The sequence below is a fragment of the Patella vulgata genome, chromosome 2 (genome assembly GCF_932274485.2).
Source record: "Patella vulgata chromosome 2, xgPatVulg1.2, whole genome shotgun sequence".
Classification (NCBI taxonomy): Eukaryota; Metazoa; Mollusca; class Gastropoda; family Patellidae; genus Patella; species Patella vulgata.
In genome coordinates this window covers 2582273-2602015 of record NC_065880.2, presented here as the reverse complement: position 1 = coordinate 2602015, position 19743 = coordinate 2582273, and the positions used below count along the sequence as shown (strand labels likewise).

Sequence of the window (19743 nt, the reverse complement as noted above, 5' to 3'; positions counted from 1 at the left end):
TGTCACGGTGTGTGATTTTAGGTGTTCTATGTAAATTCATTTTGTTACCATCATTATTATTATTATTATATTAGTATGCATTTCTGTAATATGTTATTGCGTTTTTTTTCATATACCAATTGCTATATGCCACTCAAAGAAAATTTATATGAGAGAGAGAGAGAGAGAGATGGGGTTTAACATATACTTGCGATAAACTACCGGGCTGCTAACATACATGTATCCTACTAACATACATGTATCCTACGGTTCAATTTTATTTCATAAATTCTCTTACACATAGTTGTCTTTGGCAGTGGGGTGGGGGGGTGGGGACAAAAGGACCCAGAGAAACCCCACGAGGTTGGATAGGCTGCCCAACTAAGTGTCACGTACAACCGTGGAATTGAAACCACGCCTTAACTCAATGACAGACCTTATGATACAGCATGCACACGCTAACCCTTCGGCCCTCCACCGTCCCTTTATATTACAAATGTTGTCGAAAAAAATATACATATATACTGTCAACAATAATACCTTTTTATCTTTACAAATACTGTTGAAAATAAATAATATTATGTATATATAGATAAACCGTTGACAATAATACCCTTACTTATTTACAAATACTGTTGAAAATAATACAACCAAAAATTACATTAAATATTACCATAACAACCAACAGAACACAATTTTCATCAAGCTTAAAACATACATTATGCAAGAGCTAAATCTGTCTATTGCAGGCCTTTCTTTAGGCCTGAAATGTTATCTAAATTAATAATTAGATATTAATTAACTTATCCAGACCATAATCAACTCTCGATGACATCGCTAGCCTGCGATATTTAGCAGATTGGAATAGATTTTTTGATAAATAATTAAAGGTAAAAATGGATATTCAATACTTTGTTTTTTATCCTATCGACTTTAGTAATGATGATCGAGGCTAGTCTAAAAGTCAAAAGCTAATATCGGTTCAGAGTGGATCAATTTGACTGAAATTTTCAGTATATTCTATTTACGTTATGTATTTTTTATCTATTATAGCGAGAACTGTCAACTCTTTATCTAATATCCCATAATGCCCTTTCAGAGATGATAACAGATAAATTGTACTTATATAATAAAACCAATCAGTTTTTGCCAATAAAAATTGTGTTCTAATGATGTATTTCTCAATTACTAAATTATACCACTTAAAGATACATTATGGGAGATTTTTACAGAGAATCGGTCATTCTTGCTATAACAGTTCAAAAGTAGATGATGAAAGAAGAATATTTTGAAAATTTCAGTCAAATTACTTTATTCTGAACATAGTTATCATCATTGTAATATTTGACTAGAAATGGTAGTGAAATGTGCCTTCACCGTGGCTGATCGTTTGATTGACAGGCGTTAACTCCACCTACATATCTCGATTATCAAGTAAAGTTTTCAATGGCATGCGGAAACGCTCTACAGCGGCCTCGCTAAGTACACTCTATCATTTAGCCTCGATCTAACTGACGTATTCTCATCAGGATGCGCCATATTTGAATTAATTAATAAGTGAAATCCTATTTAAATCCGAGCTGTAGCCGAGCCATCCGTGGGTCTACAGAGTTGATTTTGGGCTTGTTTAAATAAAGATCTAATTTATAATTTCTATAACATCTGAAGTCTAAATTAAGACTTGCAATAATCAGATTTTGCTCTTGCATAATGTATGTTTAACACAACAACCGTTTTAAAAGTTCAGATCAAAAAACCTGAAGATCTTAACATCATAACTCACATTTCGAGATCAGCTTAAACTTCACATTGACATTTCTTATATTTTTACAGTCGGTCAATCTTAAAACTGTATTGTTTATAGCCTGCCAATCATAAAACTGTATTGATTTTAGCCGGGCAATCTTAAAAATGTACTGAATCCAGCTGGGTAATCTTAAAACTGCACTGTTTACAGCTGGGAAATCTTAAAACTGCACTGTTTACAGTCGGGTAATGTCATATCTTTACCATATCAGCCAGGCAAACTTAAAACATTGCCATTTACAGTCGGCCAAATTTAAAATATTGCCAATTACAGCCGGACAATTTTAGAATTTTAGAAAAGATTAAAACTGAAAGCTGCCATTTGTTTGCGGAGATTCAAGTTTCATGGAGACAACACAAAGTTTACAAAATGTTAAGCTGAGTTTCATTAAATTTACAAAAATCAAATTTCTGACCTCCTGTAGACTTGAACACAAAATCTGACCTCATGTAGACTCTGACACCATGTCATACCTCACGTGGACTTAGTACCAGATTTATACTTGGCTCGCATATATAGAAATTTTTTATCTATGGCTTCATCGAGAAGGTTGTCTTGACTACCAGCTCTTCGGAATTCGAAGATTTGTTGAGGTTCGTGTGTTGTGAGGTAGTGTTCCAATGTATCCCAGCCACCTCCTACTCGGACCATCAGATGTTTACCTTGTAATAACTTTAATAAAACATACAATAAATAAATGAAATGGGGTTTAACGTCCTACTGTTCTGCTCCGACTGGGATAATGGAGACAGGCATACAACATAGTGTTCTATGAGGAAAATTTTGCACTATGGCCCACGCTTATATCAAATTCCAATTGCAAAGGGATCTTTTACATGCATGCCAATGTGCACAGAGGACCTCATTTTTTTTTATCCCATCCGAAATGAAATGAAATGGGGTTTAACGTCCTACTGTTCTGCTCCTATACTGGGCTAATGAAGACAGGCATACGCCATACAGTGTGCTATGAGGGAAATTTTGCCTGGGCAGCGGCACTATCGCCTACTCTTATATCGAATTCCAATGTATACACGGGACCTCGGTTTTTCGTCTCATCCGAAGGACTAGACAGCTGTCCTTGTCAGGCCCTCTGTCCTGCATCACTGACAAGGGGGAACCGCGCCGCAAAATCTGGATGAACTTTCTCGGCCAATGCAGAGATCGAACACCCGACCTCCAGGCTAGCGAGCCAGCGTCTTACCCACTTAGCCACCGTGAATCCCCTTATCCCATACGAACAACTATACATAAAATGAATGGGGATCTTGAAAAACTTATCTTGTTCATCTTACATGAATGACATCAGGCCCCGAGTTCACAAAGCATTTTCAGACTTAAGTTAAGAATTTACTCAACTTTCAAACACTGTTTATGAGAAATGTCTTTGATCCAGAAAAACAAAATTGTGCACAGTTTCTTATTGGTGTATTTAATACGTTAAAACAACAAAAGTTTTTAAAGGGGCTATTTTTTTAGCTAAAATAAAGCAAACAATTTTGAGTAAATTATTAACTTAAGTCTGAGAATGCTTTGTGAACTCGGGGGGCCAAATGAAATGTCAACCGTCTGATGACAGCCATACGTTATACATAGTGCGAGGAGAAGTATTTTGCTTGGACAGTGGCAATTCCAGCTTTTTCATTCAGTCTCAATGACAGATGATCCTCCTGGATGATCAGGTCTAAATACTGAGGTCACCTGCAGATTTCGTCACTATCACAAGATGTAAATGAGGCTGGGGCATGTGACTGTTGCAGAGGATTGTGGGTAAGGGTTAGGGTCAGTTCTAGGGTTAGGGGAAGCTCTGTTTACATCTTGTGACCTTGACGAAATCTGCAGGTGGCTTTGGTATTTAGATCTAACCCCTCCTTGAAATGACCAAATACTGCACAGGGAAAACCAGGATAGAAAATTGACTACATACATCTTATTAAGGCCTTCACGCAAGACCTGAATATTTCAACACTAATTTCGCCCTGTTTGATTTGAGTGTTTGTATCATGGATTCTGATTGGACAACGCTAATGTTCAGGTGTCTGTAGTAAAGGGAGATAACATAGCTATGAGTTCAGGAATTTCTGACTAACCTAGCATCGTCTAGATGTTGTAAAACTTGCAGTCGTTGCTTCAGGAACATGGGGGTCAATTGGTTAATGAGACAGTGCAAAACGTTAAGTGAACTGATTTCACAATATGGCAACATGATCGAAAACGCTTGAATGCAGAACATTCGAAGTCATGTGACCACGACTAGTCATGTGACACCAGTTGATGATAAAATGGAGGTGAGAATGAATTAACTTACCCTGATAAATACGACTCGACCAAATATATTATACACTCCTTCTCGGATTCTTTTTACATACGGTAAACATCCACATTTAGTAGCTACCCTTCTAACCTATAATACAGGGCAGAATTCTTCTACTTATTTACATTTGTGTCATTTTTCAGTCAATATCTAATTTTTCACGGCTTAAAGCGTTAAGCGTGACGTTTTTAAAATGTTAACTACCCCCTATTGTGTAATTAATTTGACGAAGAACTATGTACATGTACTATGTTCTAAGAATAGGTTGGGGAAAATACCTCCAAGGCGTTATATTACGCCCTACACACAGTGAGTGGCAGTTGTCCATGACGTAATATAACGTCCTACACATGCTGCGATCGTGGGTGAATTCCCAAGGGATTCCCCGAAGTGACGAACTATGTTCTAAGAATAGGTTGGGGAAAATACTGCCAAGGCGTTATATTACGCCCTACACACAGTGAGAGGCAGTTGTCCAGGACGTAATATAACGTCCTACACATGCTGCGATTGTGGGTGAATTCCCAAGGGATTCCCCGAAGTGACGAACTATGTTCTAAGAATAGGTTGGGGAAAATACCGCCAAGGCGTTATATTACGCCCTACACACAGTGAGAGGCAGTTGTCCAGGACGTAATATAACGCCTTAAAGGGTTTAAGTGGCATTAGGTAAGATTAGATAAAGAGCTGACAGTTCTTGCTATAATAGTTAAACAATAGATAGAGAAAAGAAAATATGCTGAAAATTTCAGTCAAATTACTTCATTCAGCCTAGCTATCGGCTTTAAATTTTTTTGTCTAGCCTCGATTGTTACATTCGCTGTGGTGTGTACGACTTTGAATAGAGAAAAATTTCGCTGTGGTGTGTACTTCTTTGAATAAAGAAAATTTTGGCTGTGTGGGGCACGCCACCATTAAAAAAACTAATTATAAGCCAATGGGACACCACAGAATTTCTGTTATGTTAGATGACAAATTTAAAATATTGATATTAAAAATTAATAAAGAACTTGATAAAGAAAAGAGTATCCTCGTCGAAATGTCGCTTAGTATTAACCTCAGTAATTGTGTATCCATAAAATTGTACCTTGTGTTAACTTTTAAATAGTTTTCATTGTTTTTGTCTTTTCTTACTGTTCCTGCTTTTTCTTAATTAATAATGACCTATATAAACCTCATTTTGACAAATATATATTGTGGTTTATATATATATATATATAGGGCGGCACTGAATTCTTTAAAGTACCCAGGGTCTCTATGGGTCTTAATTCGACCCTGCTTATCCCTAACATCAAATGAGAAAAAAAGAGAGAGAGAGATGGGGTTTAACATCCACTCGACACAAAGTAGGTCATTTAGGACTAACTTATGGTTCAATTTTATTTCAATAATTCGCAGTTGGAGGAAGCCGGATGACCCAGAAAAAACCCACGAGGTTGGACAGGCGACCCTACTCCTTGTCATGTACAACCAGGGAATTGAAACCATGCCAGTTGACTCAATAACAGACCCTCAATGCAGTGTGTAACATCAAATGAATAAAACTTTTTGTTTTTATTTATGGTAGACTTACTTTAACATCTAATGAATCAAGTTTTTTGTTGTTATTTACGGAAGACTTTGGTCGTTCCACCACTTTGACTTCAACCTCTTTTTCTGTTAACTTCTCTTCTTTTTCTATTTCTTTCTCCATTTTAATCAGAGTTGGTGGTTCGAGTCCATATTTATAACCCAGTCTTGCTAGTTCCATTAAACATACTATAACAGGCTTCTCATGTTTATAGGAAACTGAAAGTAGAAATGAAATAATCAGAGTTGGTGGTTCGAGTCCATATTTATTACCAAGTCTTGCTAGTTCCATTAAACATACTATAACTGGCTTCTCATGTTTATAGGAAACTGAAAGTAGAAATGAAATGAAATGGGGTTAACTTCCTACTGTTCTGCTGAAACTGGGCATACGCCATATGAGGTAAATTATAAAAAAATTTGCCCGGACAGCGGATCTACGGCCTACTCCTATCAAACTCCAATTGTCAAGAAATCTTTTACATGCATGTCAATGTGTACACGGGACCTCGATCTTCCGAACACTATACGTTGTCCCTTGCCAGGCTCTCTGTACTGCACTACTGACAAGGGGGAACCATGCCAGAAAATCCTGATAAACTTTCTCAGCCAACGAGAAGTAAATTAAAATGAAATTTATTGTGTTCTGCAACAACGAGTCTGATATATTTGGGTCTTTGATATATGAGATCTATCTGGTTACAAAAAAAAAAAAAAAATTTGGGCCAAGAAATGGTATGGATTGAACACTGAACTTAATATGAGAATTACTAGTCCGATTCCATTATCACTAAATGGAGTTATTTCCCTTAAACAGTGACCGATTACCAATGTTGCTGCCCTAGTGGACCAACCATGAAGAGGGAGATATTAAAGAAGTTTATTTATCAAATTGTTTGTAGTATAGAGACAGTTTGAATGTGCTTCACCTACAATACATATTTTATTTACAGTTTAGGTTGTTATATCCAGAATCACGCTGGTTTGGCAGGAGTCGGACCGCAAACATGTCTAAACATAATCAACATGTTGGTAAACACCACTCAAAATGCCAAAAATATTGACTGTAGATACAGAATACAATATGCTACATAATAAAATTTTTTTGTTGAAGTCTATTAAATAAGGCCGTCGTTCGAACTTCATTTGGTGAATTTTAACAATAAAATTGTCTTTGACTTTGAGGTTTTATGATTATCTGCGAGTAACACTGATCACAGGTACATGAGGACAGGAACTCCCTTCTTATGTATGTGATTTTTTCAAAATATTTGATTTGGGGGTTTTTTTCTTCATATTTCAAAAAAAATTTAATCTTCTTTATTTTTCTTTCTATTTGGTTCTAAATCATATAATATTTACTATCAAACATGTTCATACATAAAATAAAATATACCTTCTGATGTATCTAATAAAAGAGAAAGGTAAGACATTTTCTGTTGACATTTTTTTTCCCTTTCTCTTTTATTACAAGGAAGTGGATAAACATTAGCCAAGTTTATCACGTGGTTATTAGCGTTTTTTTTCCAATATGGCGGCCTCTACAGGCATCCTTGTTGGTGCTGAATTTACGACTCAAAATTCACTTTTAGAGGTGATGAACAATTTGAATTTAAGAATAAAGTGACATATTGGCGAAGAGATACGCTGACATTAGAAAATGAAGGAAGGCGAGGAATTAACGTTCCTAGGGTTAGGGTTAGGGATTAGCCTAACTATAACCCTAACCCGTAGGCCTAGTGGAGAAATGTTGAGAACCGAACCTATCGCGATAGAATAACCACGTGATGAAATTGGCCAATCAGAGCCTATATCCTGTTAGGTAGTAAATTTTCGTCAGGAACTGAAACCGGTCGTTTATCCACTTCCTTATTACAATTACATACATATATATAGGCAGAAGGTATGATTTTTAATATGAATATGTTTGATAGTAAATGTTATATTTTTTAGTACCAAATAGGAAGAAAAATAAAGCTGATTAAAAAATTTGAAAAATATTAAGCAGAAACCCCAGAAAATCATAAAAATATTTTGAAAGAATCACACAGGTGCACCATAAGGGCGTGCCTGTCCTCACGTAGGCCTTCCTCATATCCTGTCCTGTGAGTGTGACAATGACACTATACTATCTAGGAACACATACCAGTCACTTGTTTTCACAAAATTCTTCTTTATTTCTACAAAATTGGGTTCTGAATGATCCCACACTTTTTTATTTTGCCCTAATTCCGCTAATACTATTGATAAAAGTCTAAAAACAATAGGCATTTCATACGCGAAATAACTAGAAATTTCGCCATGTTGGATACTGTTAGAAAGCTTGTGATTTCCCGTATTGAAAGGAAATGACGTTTTACGGGGGTGTCTTGAAACCTTTCATGGAGATAAAAATAGCAACAAGAACAAGTTCTGCATACCTAATGAGGTTATTTCGAGAATACGTTATTTGATTGGTCGGTCACATAGGTCAATGGTGAAGTGTCCAATCAGAAGCGGGTAATCGTCTAGGTCAGGTCAATGGACATGCGCATTAAGCTCGTGTCCCATATCAATCCTGGTTGCTATATTACTGAACCATACGTCATTGTTTATCAATATTTTTGAAAATTTTCAAATAAAATGCCTTTGAAATTGTTTTTAGATGACTAAATTAGTATGACAGACATTCATAATAAACAAAATGGAGATGAATAGCTAGACCTAATAGTGGTATGGTAGCAATACCATTACCAGGTAGGCCTACTGACGTACTGTCACTGACTGATTATAGTTATGGTTGTTTTGAATAACATCTATTCTATGTCAAAGTTCGGTTGTAAATTTACACACAAGAAATATAATAAGAGAAAATATTGTATATAGATAAGAAACACATTAGAAAATACATATATTAAAAGTCAGTTTATTGATATTAAATAAATGAATTGAACAGATCGGGGTAAGTTGTTCTACTGAAATACTTGAACTTAAACTTTAAAGTGTAGCTAAGTCTCTAACTCAATATCATGCAAACTCTTCGATATTGAAAACATGAATTATTTGTCAATTTAAATCAACATTGATGTTGTGATCTTACGGGGAAAAGATGGGCTTCTGATATCCATTAATTAAGACAAAATAAACATTTTAGCGTTGGTACGTGTACCATGGTTCCTTTAAGCACTATTTTTAACAAGGCACTCATAGAAGAGGCTAGATATATTCCACAAGTCATGTCAAACAGTGACGCCATATTCTTATCTGGAGAGCATGCGCAATAAATACTATCGGTGTAGAATGGAATAACCAGACTCTAGAGATTGCCTTTCGATTGAGACTTCTGGCATATTGAATGTAAATTGGTTTATATACATTCATATTACATTATTATATGCTTTGCGACCCATTTGTGTCAATTTCTAGATCCAAAATATTAGCGATTTAGCTCCTTTAAGTTGTTGATTTCTAAAAACAGTACTTCTAGAGTTACCAATTTTAGTCATGCTAAATCTCTGAAAGTTATGGTCAGATTTTCTTGAAACTTTGAATATAACTTCCTAAATAATAACTTTGTGCAATAGGAGAATTTAATTGAAATCTGCAAAATAGTTCCTGATATACTGTTGCCATAGCAACTGTGACACGTGAAAGAATTTTGAAGTTAACATTAAAATGTGTATAACTTGCTTTCTACTTATTATTTGGTAATGAAACTTACCTATTGCACAAATGAACATGTCAGTAACCTCTCTGCTTAATTTTAAAACATTCTGTTGATTAGTTTCTGAGAAACTGGATGATTAAAATTATACACAGAAATCCAAGATGGCTGTCACTTCCATAGCAACAGGTACCCCCATGAACATTTTTCGGCGGTTTTTGTATTACTCAATGGATGTGTTTTTAGATGTGTACGAATGATAACTTTACTTCAACCGGTTAACCCCAAATAACAATGTACAAAATGAAATGGGGTTTAACATCCTACTTTTTCTACATTAACCAGTCTAATGATGATGGAGCATATGCTATGCTATGAGTCTGCCTACTCTTCATGGTTTTCCGACTGTCAAGGGTTCTTTAACGTGCACACCAACGAGTCCACAGAACTGTGTGGAACTGGAACTATCTCTATCGACACCGGTATCAAACCCCGAAACTTTGACTTGCTGAGCCAGTTTGGCTCCCTTGTTGAAACAGAAAACGAATAGTCTTCATTAACCTACAGTAGGTCATTTCTGTGGAATACTAGCCCACAAGTCGAGAATCGTAACCATGCCACTCAACTCTCCCCAGAACAGTAGGAGACGATAAACCCCATTTCATTTCCTAATTCTTACCCAAATCTTCTGCTTCAAACAAGCAATCATCCCGAATGCCGTATTCTCGACACCATTGTATAAAGTTGGTTGTATTATCTCTCGCGAACCAACTACCGGACCCAGCATTCTCCTTACATCGTACTTTATAACTGGGCAGAGGCTGAATGAAATAAAACCATAATAATTTGTCAGAAATCGGGGGGAGGGGGGGTTAATTCATGAAATACAATATGAGGGAGAGAGAGAGAGAGATGGGGTTTAAGTCCACTCGACACAAACTATGGCATTTCGGGACTAACATATGGTTCACTTATCCCATTTCATTAATTCGTTTGCACATTGGGGTCTTTAGCAGTGGGAGGAAGCCAGAGAACCTGGAGAAAACCCACGAGGTTGGACAGACGGCTATATCTTTTTCACCTATATGCCTGGGAATCGAAACCATGCCACTTGACTCAATGACAAACCTTATTATATAACATTTCAGGCCTAAAGAAACCCTGCAATAGGCAGATTTAGCTTTTGAATAATTTTTATGTTTAAAGTATTGTTTACAAGGCATGACATTTATTACTGGTAAATTGAACAAAACAAAATGAGCAAGAGACTACAATGTACTGTTGTTAGTATTGACTGAAACTAGACTTCAAGAATTGATATAGTCTCTGGATACCAGACATATGAAGGTTTTACTTGGACGACACATTGATTTTAAATCTAAATTGTTCCGAAATCAGTTCAGTCTAGATTCCAAGGCAGGTAGTCTTCCCGTGACTCATTAGTAAGTCTGCTTTGGCTGTAATCTAATTCCATTAAAATCAATTTTATTCACCTCTTTAAATTTTCCTACTTTGAGACACTCTTCTGCTTTTGACTGGATAATTTTGACTAGTCTACACAAGTAGACACCATTGTCCAGAACATCAAGGAATGTCTCTGAGCTGATGTCTATCTCTGAAACAAAGAAACAAAGTTTTATTTAAAGGGATATTATGGAAGATTAGATAAAGAGCTGACAGTTCTCACTATAATAGATAATGAAAGGGGAATTTGCTGAAAATTTCAGTCAAATTTCTTCATGCTAAGCCAAGAAAACCAGACTTTAAAATCTTTGTAGCCTCAATTGCCATTATTATCACTGTCACAAAAATTAACAAAGTCTAGATTATCCATTTTTGCAGATAATCATCAATGGATGTTGAACAGCAGATCGGATTCAAATTCAATGAAAATCGGCCAGATAAGATGGCATCGACAATTGATTATAGTCTTTTCATGGTAATTAATGTCTAATTAAAGATACATTATGGGAGATTTTTATATAGAGTTGGCCATTCTTGCTATAACAGTTCAAAAGTAGATGATGAAAGAAGAATATATTGAAAAATTCAGTCAAATTACTTTATTCTGAACATAGTTATCATCGTTGTAATATTTGCCTAGAAATGGTAGCGAAATGTGTCTTCACCTTCGCCGAACGTTTGATTGACAGGCGTTAACTCCACCTACATATCTCGATTATCAAGTAAAGTTTTCAATGGCATACGGAAACGCTTTACAGCGGCCTCGCTAAGTACACTCTATCATTTACCCTTGACCTAACTGACGTATTTTCATCAGGTTACCCCTTATTTGATTTAATCAATTAGTGAAATCCTATTTAAATCCGAGCTGTAGCCGAGCCATCCGTGGGTCTACAGAGTTGATTTTGGTCTTGTTGTTTAAATAAAGATCTAATTTATAATTTCTATAACATCTGAAGCCTAAATTAAGACTTGCAATAATCAGATTTAGCTCTTGCATAATGTATGTTTAACATTTCACCCTAAATAAAGACTTGCAATAAGCAGATTTACATCTTGCATAATGCTTGTTTAAGTTAAGGCCTAAAAGATGTTACAAAAGTAGGCCTACTAGAAGTTGTCACATGACATGACATATTGATTTAACTTGTTTTAAGTCATATTCGAATGCTAGTCAAATATTCGATTCAATGAAAATTAAAAAATAAATTTTGGGACAGTTTGTAAAACATTGACTACCGGTACTGTCAATCTTTTAATTTCAAATCAATATATTTCCTTTATCTATTTCTCTTTCAAGGAGAAGGTAAGTCGCTAACTCAAAATCATCCACAACCTTAGACATTGCTAAACACATGGTCTATTTAAATTAACATTAGACAGAAACGACTGATTGTAAATCAGTTTATATAAACATGTACATTCATATTACAATACATCATTATATGCGTTGTGACTCATTTCTGTCCAGTAGGCGATAGTGCCGCTGCTCGTGCAAAATTTTCCTCTTAGAACACTGTATGGCGTATGCCCGTCTTCTATTAGCCAAGTCGGAGCAGAAGAGTGGGAAGTTAAACCCCATTTCATTTCATTTCATTTGTGTCCATTTCTAGTTGCCATAGAATAGAGATTTAACTCCTTTAAACATAATCTGATTTCATTGAATTAATATTTCATAATCAGAGATCAAAAACAGATCCTACCTCATTAGTTTAAACATACATTATGCAAGAGCTAAATCTACTTATTGCAGGTCTTTCTTTAGGCCTGAAATGTTATCTAAATTATTAATTAGACCCATATCAACTTATCCAAACCATAATCAACTCTCGCTAGCATTGGATACTTGAGATTTTAACTAGATTAGAAAGGTTTGCCATTAAAAAATCTAATTTAACAAGCCAACAGTGAGGCTGATGTCCCCCGCCGAAATAGGAAAATAATTAGAGGACACATATAAATTTATCACAAATTATCTTTTACAAAGTATTGAACAATCAAACAGTATATCTTTACTTATAGTCTAAGCATACAATGTTTTTGATACAGACAGACGGACGAACCCATTTTAATAGTTCCCTGCTTTCTTCGAAAGGCGGGGGACAATCAAAGTAGGAGAGTTATTGTTTTCCAAAGTCTCGACCAATCAAATTGCGTATCGCTCTGCTTACCCTGAGCAGAAAATGCTCATTATCAAACTTAGTCAAGGTATTACTGTAATGAAACTATACACCAAGTTTCATCAATCTCACTTAATTAGAACTAAAGTTATCGTGTCCCAAAGCATCAACCAATCAAATTGCTTATCTCTGCTTACCCTAAGCGGAAAATGCTCATCTTCGAACTCCATCAAGGCATTGACCTAATCAACACATACACCAAGTTTGAACATTCTAGCTCAATTAGGAAGAGAGTTATCGTGCCCCAAAGTATCAACCAATCAAATTGCTTATCTCTGCTTACCCTAAGCGGAAAATGCTCATCTTCGAACTCCATCAAGGCATTGACCTAATAAACACATACACCAAGTTTGAACATTCTAGCTCAATTAAAAGTTATCGTGTCCCAAAGCATCAACCAATCAAATTGCTTATCTCTGCTTACCCTAAGCGGAAAATGCTCATCTTCGAACTCCATCAAGGCATTGACCTAATCAACACATACACCAAGTTTGAACATTCTAGCCCAATTAGGAAGAGAGTTATCGTGTCCCAAAGCATCAACCAATCAAATTGCTTATCTCTGCTTACCCTCAGCGGAAAATGCTCATCTTCGAACTCCATCAAGGCATTGACCTAATAAACACATACACCAAGTTTGAACATTCTAGCTCAATTAGGAAGAGATTTATTGTGTCCCAAAAAGTGTGACGGACAGACAGACGGACAGACAGACAGACAGACGGACAGACAGACGGACGAACCCATTTTAATAGTCCCCTGCTTTCTTCGAAAGGCGGGGGACAAAAATGGGAAAGCCATGCTACGTCAAAACTACAAACAATGATAACTTGACTCAGAATGAAGTAATTTGAATGAAATTTCAATATTTTCATGTTACATTATCTATTTTTGAGCTATTATGGCAAGAATGGTCAGCTCTTTATCTAAATCTTACAAAATGTATCTTTAAAGGCTGGATGCGTCATTTATCTTTTTCGCTAGAATATCAAATTAAATTTTATCTATACTATGTACTCAGATTGATTATTCAACATTTGATTACGAAAATCAGGCCTGGAAATAAATAACGGTTTTAGATGTACCTGACAAAATGTCAGGCACTAATGAAATAGTACCGGACATTTTCAACTTAGTGCCAGACATGTATTAATAATATCAATAAAAAAGACAAATCAGTGCCGGACAAAATGACAGGTTTAGTGCCTGACAAAGTCTGAATCTGTGCCTGACATTGTCTGTGACAGGTGCCTTATTTCCAGACTTGACGAAAATTTAATCAGAATATCATCGCTAGTAAATCTCCCGACTTGGATTCAATCAGATTTAAACTTAGCCCATCCTTCTTGTGTATTAACAAACACAATTGAAATAGTTCATGAACTATGAAAAAGAGAGAAATGGGGTTTAACGTCCGCTCGACACAAACCAGGTCATTTCGGGACTAACATATGGTTTAATTTTATTTCAATAATTCGCTTGTGCGAAGGGGTCTTTAGCAGTGGGGGATCACGGTGGCTAAGTGGGTAAGGCGCTGGCTCGCTAGTCTGGAGGTCGGGTGTTCGATCCCTGCTTTGGCCGAGAAAGTTCATCCAGATTTTCCGGCGTGGTTTCCCCTTGTCAGTGATGCAGGACGGAGGGCCTGACAAGGACAGCTGTCTAGTCATTCGGATGAGACGAAAAACCGAGGTCCCGTGTACACATTGGCGTGCACGTAAAAGATCCCTTGACAGTTGGAATTCGATATAAGAGTAGGCCGTAGTGCCACTGTCCGGGCAAAATTTCCCTCATAGCACACTGTATGGCGTATGCCCGTCTTTATTAGCCCAGTTCGGAGCAAAACAGTAGGACGTTAAACCCCATTTCATTTCATTTCATTTCTTTAGCAGTGGGAGGAAACCGGAGGACCCAGAGAAATCCCACGAGGTTGGACTGGCGACCCTACTCCTTGTCACGTACAACCGGTATTCGAAACCACGCCAGATGACTCAATGATAGGCTTTATCATACAGCACGCACGTGCTAGCCATTCAGTCATCCACCCCCCCCCCCCCCATGAATTATGAGGGAGATTTTGCACGAACCGCAGTGTTGCTGCCTACTCCTGGTTGAATTCCATCTGTGTTAAGGGATCTTTTACGTGCGTGCCATGGTGAGAAGTGGTCTCTTTTTTTTTTGATCTATCCAACGACTAGCTAGAGAATATTCCTTATCATGCAGGTTCTCCATTCTGTACCACTGACAAGAACAGAAGAGAACAATCTGGTTAGTGAGCCACCCACGACTTCTGTTAATGGAAGGAAGTTTATTCTAATGTTTGCTACCCTTGGGCCCTTGGATGATGATTACGTCAACAACAACAGTTCAGCTCAATCATTACCTAGGGTACAGTATGGGAAAGAAAAGAAAATGGACGACAAAAGTGGATTTTATCTTATGGTAGCCTACCTAACGTTTTTGCCAACCACTGACAAATATCTTCTTTTAAAGGTGTGAGACTTAATTCCTGTAGTTCTGCCTGTTTTTGTCGGATAAGATCAGGTTCATCTTGGTCATCAGGTGATGGTACAACAACTTCCTCATTGTCAGTACTTCCACTTTTTACTTCTTCACTCATGTTTTTCTATGTTTTATATCATGCTGTCACTTCTTCTATGTCCTCTGAATTATTCTAAATTAAAAAAAGAATAAACTGGCTTAAAGTAGGCCTAATTGTTGCGCTATGGTTGGACCTACTATGTGCTAACCATTTCGGGTGTAGCTTTTATTTCAATAATTCGCAAGCACGTAGGAGGAAAACGGAGGACCCAGAGAAAAACCCACAAGGTTGGACAGGCGACCACACTCCTTGTCACGTACAACCAGGGAATCGAAAGCACACCGTTGAGCACAGACCTTATGCTTATGATACAGCGTGCACACGCTAACCAATCGGCCATCCCCCCCCCCCCCTTTGCTACGGCTGGACCTACTACATGTATAGCTTACTATACCAACCCGTCAAGAGACTTTATTTTGGGGTAGGCCTAAACTTATATTATACAGTACTTAGGCCTATATTGATACAGACAGCTCTACCAGGAGGAGTAGAACAACATTTGTTCCTTTCACTTCCAAGGACTTTGTCCATCATGCTGTGAAGATTCCAAAGAAAATCATCTATCTATCATGCTCCAAATATACAAAATCAATAAGCTACTCCAGTACAAAATATTTTTCATATCCTACAGCTATAAGTATAATAGGCCTATATTATGTATAGCCATATAGGTTCACTGTTCATGTAAAATAACCTGAATGGTAGACAGATTGCAAAGCGCAGTCAAAAAAAATATAATATCTTCTGCTTGGTTTTTTTAAAAGTCTTAGATGAAAAGCTTACTGTACCATACCTAGGCTATTCCAATCCAAATGGTAAATGGTTGCAATGTCAATTTTCAATGGCTTGACATTCAGTTGACTCACCACAGTACCGAGTACGAATAATAAGTTAGTTATTTTAAATGACTGGTATAAAATCAATAACACCTGAGTTCTGACTAAAACTTTTACAATGTGTTAAAACTAATTACCTACCCTATACATGCACATAGCTCAATCGATCAATCGAATGACACACATTGCAAATTTCATAAGAATAACAAAAAACAACACAGTCACAACGGTCACTGACTCGTCATTTTCAATCATAGTTTTAGGTAAAGTTTGTTCTGAAATGTCGCTTTGATTTAGACCTAGCCCAACAACACTGCAAAACCGTTTCCTGGTCACTAATAGTAATATCTGTCAAACTTAATTTCAAGAAAATGTGTCGTGTGACAAAACTAAAAATACAACTTACTAAATAAGGTTGACATCAACATTCACAGACGACATTTCACTGTTTTGTCCAATGGTGCGTGGACAATATTATAAGCCTCTGGTTGGTCAGTCTATTTCGGGATATCCAATGAAATTGCAGCTTATCTGCAACCCAAAGTAGAAATCACCGTATGTGGCGTCAGACTAGCAATTATTTGCCCAGGCATTGACTTCAATGTTAAATGGCTGTAACATCACAGGCTGCAGGAGTTTTTTGCTCAGCATTCCGTTGGTTCCAATCTTTATAGGCATAATGGGGACCACATTTGGCAATATCCTCATCATAAATTTGTAGGGGGTTGACCATTTAGATTTTTTGCTACGGGGATTTGAAGTTGACTGGGGTGAAAATCTCACTTCCGACACAATGATTGCCCTGCAGAAAGACACTTTACAACCCCTATCCCTCCGCTGTAACATCACCAGTATTACCCAAAACTGCTATGAAATTGCAAATTTGATCCCTTTTCTCCAATTCTAGACCAAAAAGTCAACCCAAAAATGCAGGAAGAAGAGAAAAAAAGATTAAGGGAAAAATTGTCTATTTATAACTCGCACTACATTCGTCTTAATCCATGTCATTTATTTTGGTGTATGTGTGTGCTAAATAAATTTATCTATCTACAATACTAACAAGTGAGTGTGACCGACAATGACCAGAATATGTCATCTTTTCACTGTCGATGCAAGGACCTCAGTGACATTTCCAGCGAGCCGGCCCCATGAGACCTGTAATAATCCGTCAATGACCCCTAGCTCCTCGTGAATGCCTCAAGACCCAATTAGGGCCTGGCAAAGAAAAGTGATTGGTTGTTCGGATGGGACGAAAAATTAAGTGCACGTAAAAGACTAACCGGTGACAGTCGTAATTAGATGGAGAATACACGGAAAGAATATTCTAGGCTATAACCTTTTGAATGACACGCATGCGTATGCAATACAATCACAATCACATAATAACTGATACTAGCAGGATACCCGGCTTCGCTCGGGGGTCATAACTCCGAAACCGGAAGTGGTAGACTAAAGCCACCTGGCCTATGTTACTCCCCGGTCCGAGCTACCCCTATACCCCAAATTTCAGACTCGGGGCCGAAAATCTATAATCAGTCCCCGGAGGCGCTTGAAAAGCTGCTATTAATCATATCAGCGATCGTGATCACCTGTGACAGGTTTCGAAAAATCTGAGAGACGGTTGAGGGGTCGCAGATTCACCCAGTCTCCGCCCATCGCGCCGCCAGACCGACGACTTGAACGTTCATCTGGAATTTAATATATTTTTTTCTCCTTTTGACATGAACTAACGTTGGTAAGATAATAAAAAAAAAGTCTCGATTATCCATTTATAGGTTAAATTATCCATCACCAAATGTATTCAAATCTACAAAATATCGTAGGCTAACGATGGCATCAAGAGTTGATTATGGTCTTGTCATGTTAAAAAATATCTAATTAATTGTTTATATAACATTAATTAAGGCCTAAAGAAAGACCTGTAGCCTAATAGGCAGATCTAGATCGTGCATAATGTATGTTTAATGCGAGTTTACATTTAACTCTAGAATTTAAATCCTATTTGTAAAATATATGGTAATATAATCCTAGAATTTTAATACTATTTGTAACTATGGTAACATAACACGAGACTTTAAATGCTATTCGTAGGCTATAAACTATGGTAACATAACCCTAGAATTTAAATGTTATTTGTAACTATGGTAACATAACCCTAGAATTTAAATGTTATTCGTAACTATGGTAACATAACCCTAGAATTTAAATGTTATTTGTAACTATGGTAACATAACCCTAGAATTTAAATACTATTTGTAATTATGGTAACATAACCCTAGAATTTAAATACTATTTGTAATTATGGTAACATAACCCGCTAGAATTCAAATGCTATTTGTAACTATGGTAACATAACCGTAGAATTGAAATAATATTTGTAAAAATGATAAAATAACCCTAGAATTTAAATACTATTCGTAATTATGGTAACATAACCCTCTAGAATTCAAATCCTATTTGTAATTATGGAGAATTTAAATGCTATTCGTAGCTATGGTATCATAACCCTAGAATTTAAATGCTATTCGTAATTATGGTAACATAACCCTCTAGAATTCAAATCCTATTTGTAATTATGGAGAATTTAAATGCTATTCGTAACTATGGTAACATAACACTAGAATTTAAATGCTATTTCTAACTGTGGTAACATAACCCTAGACTTTTAATGCTATTCGTAACTATGGTAACATAACCCTAGAATTTAAATGCTATTCGTAACTATGGTAACATAATCTTAGATTTCAAATGCTATTCGTAACTATGGTAACATAATCCTAGAATTTCAACTAGGCAGATTAAGCTTGTGCATAATGGCTTTTTAAATGACAGTTATATTTCCACAGTTATTTATTATTATACAGACGAGTTATCAACCCATCTATTTATATATTGATTTTAGAAAGGGGTGTTTTTATCTCTATTATAGTGTTTATATTATAATAGTTTTATTTATTGCATTAAATATATGATGGTCATTTCAAAACTAGTTCATATTGAATTAACTGAGAAAGTAAACTAACCGTTTATTTGGTACTGGTAGAATCAGCATGGTCCATTTATTGCACCAAACTGAAGACATTTTATTTTTAAACTGCTCGGTAATGAAATGAGTTTTAACGCCTACTTTTCTGTATCATCCGAGCTAAATGTTTCATGTATCAAATCGTGCTCTATTATTAAAAGCTGAATGTTTTGCCGAGTAATTCTTTTAAAGAACAACAATTAATGTTCGTCTTGAACGCAAGCATGTCACAAACTAATAGGGATATAAACTAAATTAGTCATTCACTAGAAAATTATCTTTACTTACAATGCCAATTATGGTCATTTTAAGGTAATACATCTTTTC

The 19743-nt window shown here is 36.3% G+C and overlaps 1 protein-coding gene across 2 annotated transcripts; it reads right to left on the bottom strand.

Annotated features, from left to right (window-relative positions):
* Nucleotides 1-287: 287 nt before the first annotated feature.
* LOC126811623 (growth arrest-specific protein 2) lies at nucleotides 288-18243 on the bottom strand. 2 transcript variants are annotated; one of them, XM_050537413.2, is made up of 7 exons: nucleotides 16798-18243; nucleotides 15405-15627; nucleotides 10806-10927; nucleotides 9992-10133; nucleotides 5674-5888; nucleotides 4095-4190; nucleotides 288-2458 (listed from the first exon to the last, which is right to left on the bottom strand). In XM_050537413.2, the coding sequence occupies exons 2-7, from the start codon at nucleotides 15571-15573 to the stop codon at nucleotides 2261-2263; spliced, it is 942 nt and encodes a 313-aa protein (XP_050393370.1). In that variant the 5' UTR covers nucleotides 15574-15627; nucleotides 16798-18243; the 3' UTR covers nucleotides 288-2260. The 2 variants fall into 2 exon arrangements, with proteins under 2 accessions (XP_050393370.1, XP_055954598.1); XM_056098623.1 differs by lacking the exon at nucleotides 16798-18243 and adding an exon at nucleotides 16349-16731.
* Nucleotides 18244-19743: the final 1500 nt, after the last annotated feature.

Excerpts from the sequence above, each read along its gene's own strand:
- LOC126811623 (XM_050537413.2), bottom strand. The coding sequence starts at position 15,573 with ATGAGTGAAGAAGTAAAAAGTGGAAGTACTGACAATGAGGAAGTTGTT. Across the intron at positions 4,191-5,673 it reads TTGATTCATTAGATGTTAAA|GTTAGAAGGGTAGCTACTAA; the intron begins GTAAGTCTACCA and ends CCTGTATTATAG. Across the intron at positions 2,459-4,094 it reads GTCGAGTCGTATTTATCAGG|TTATTACAAGGTAAACATCT; the intron begins GTAAGTTAATTC and ends GTTTTATTAAAG.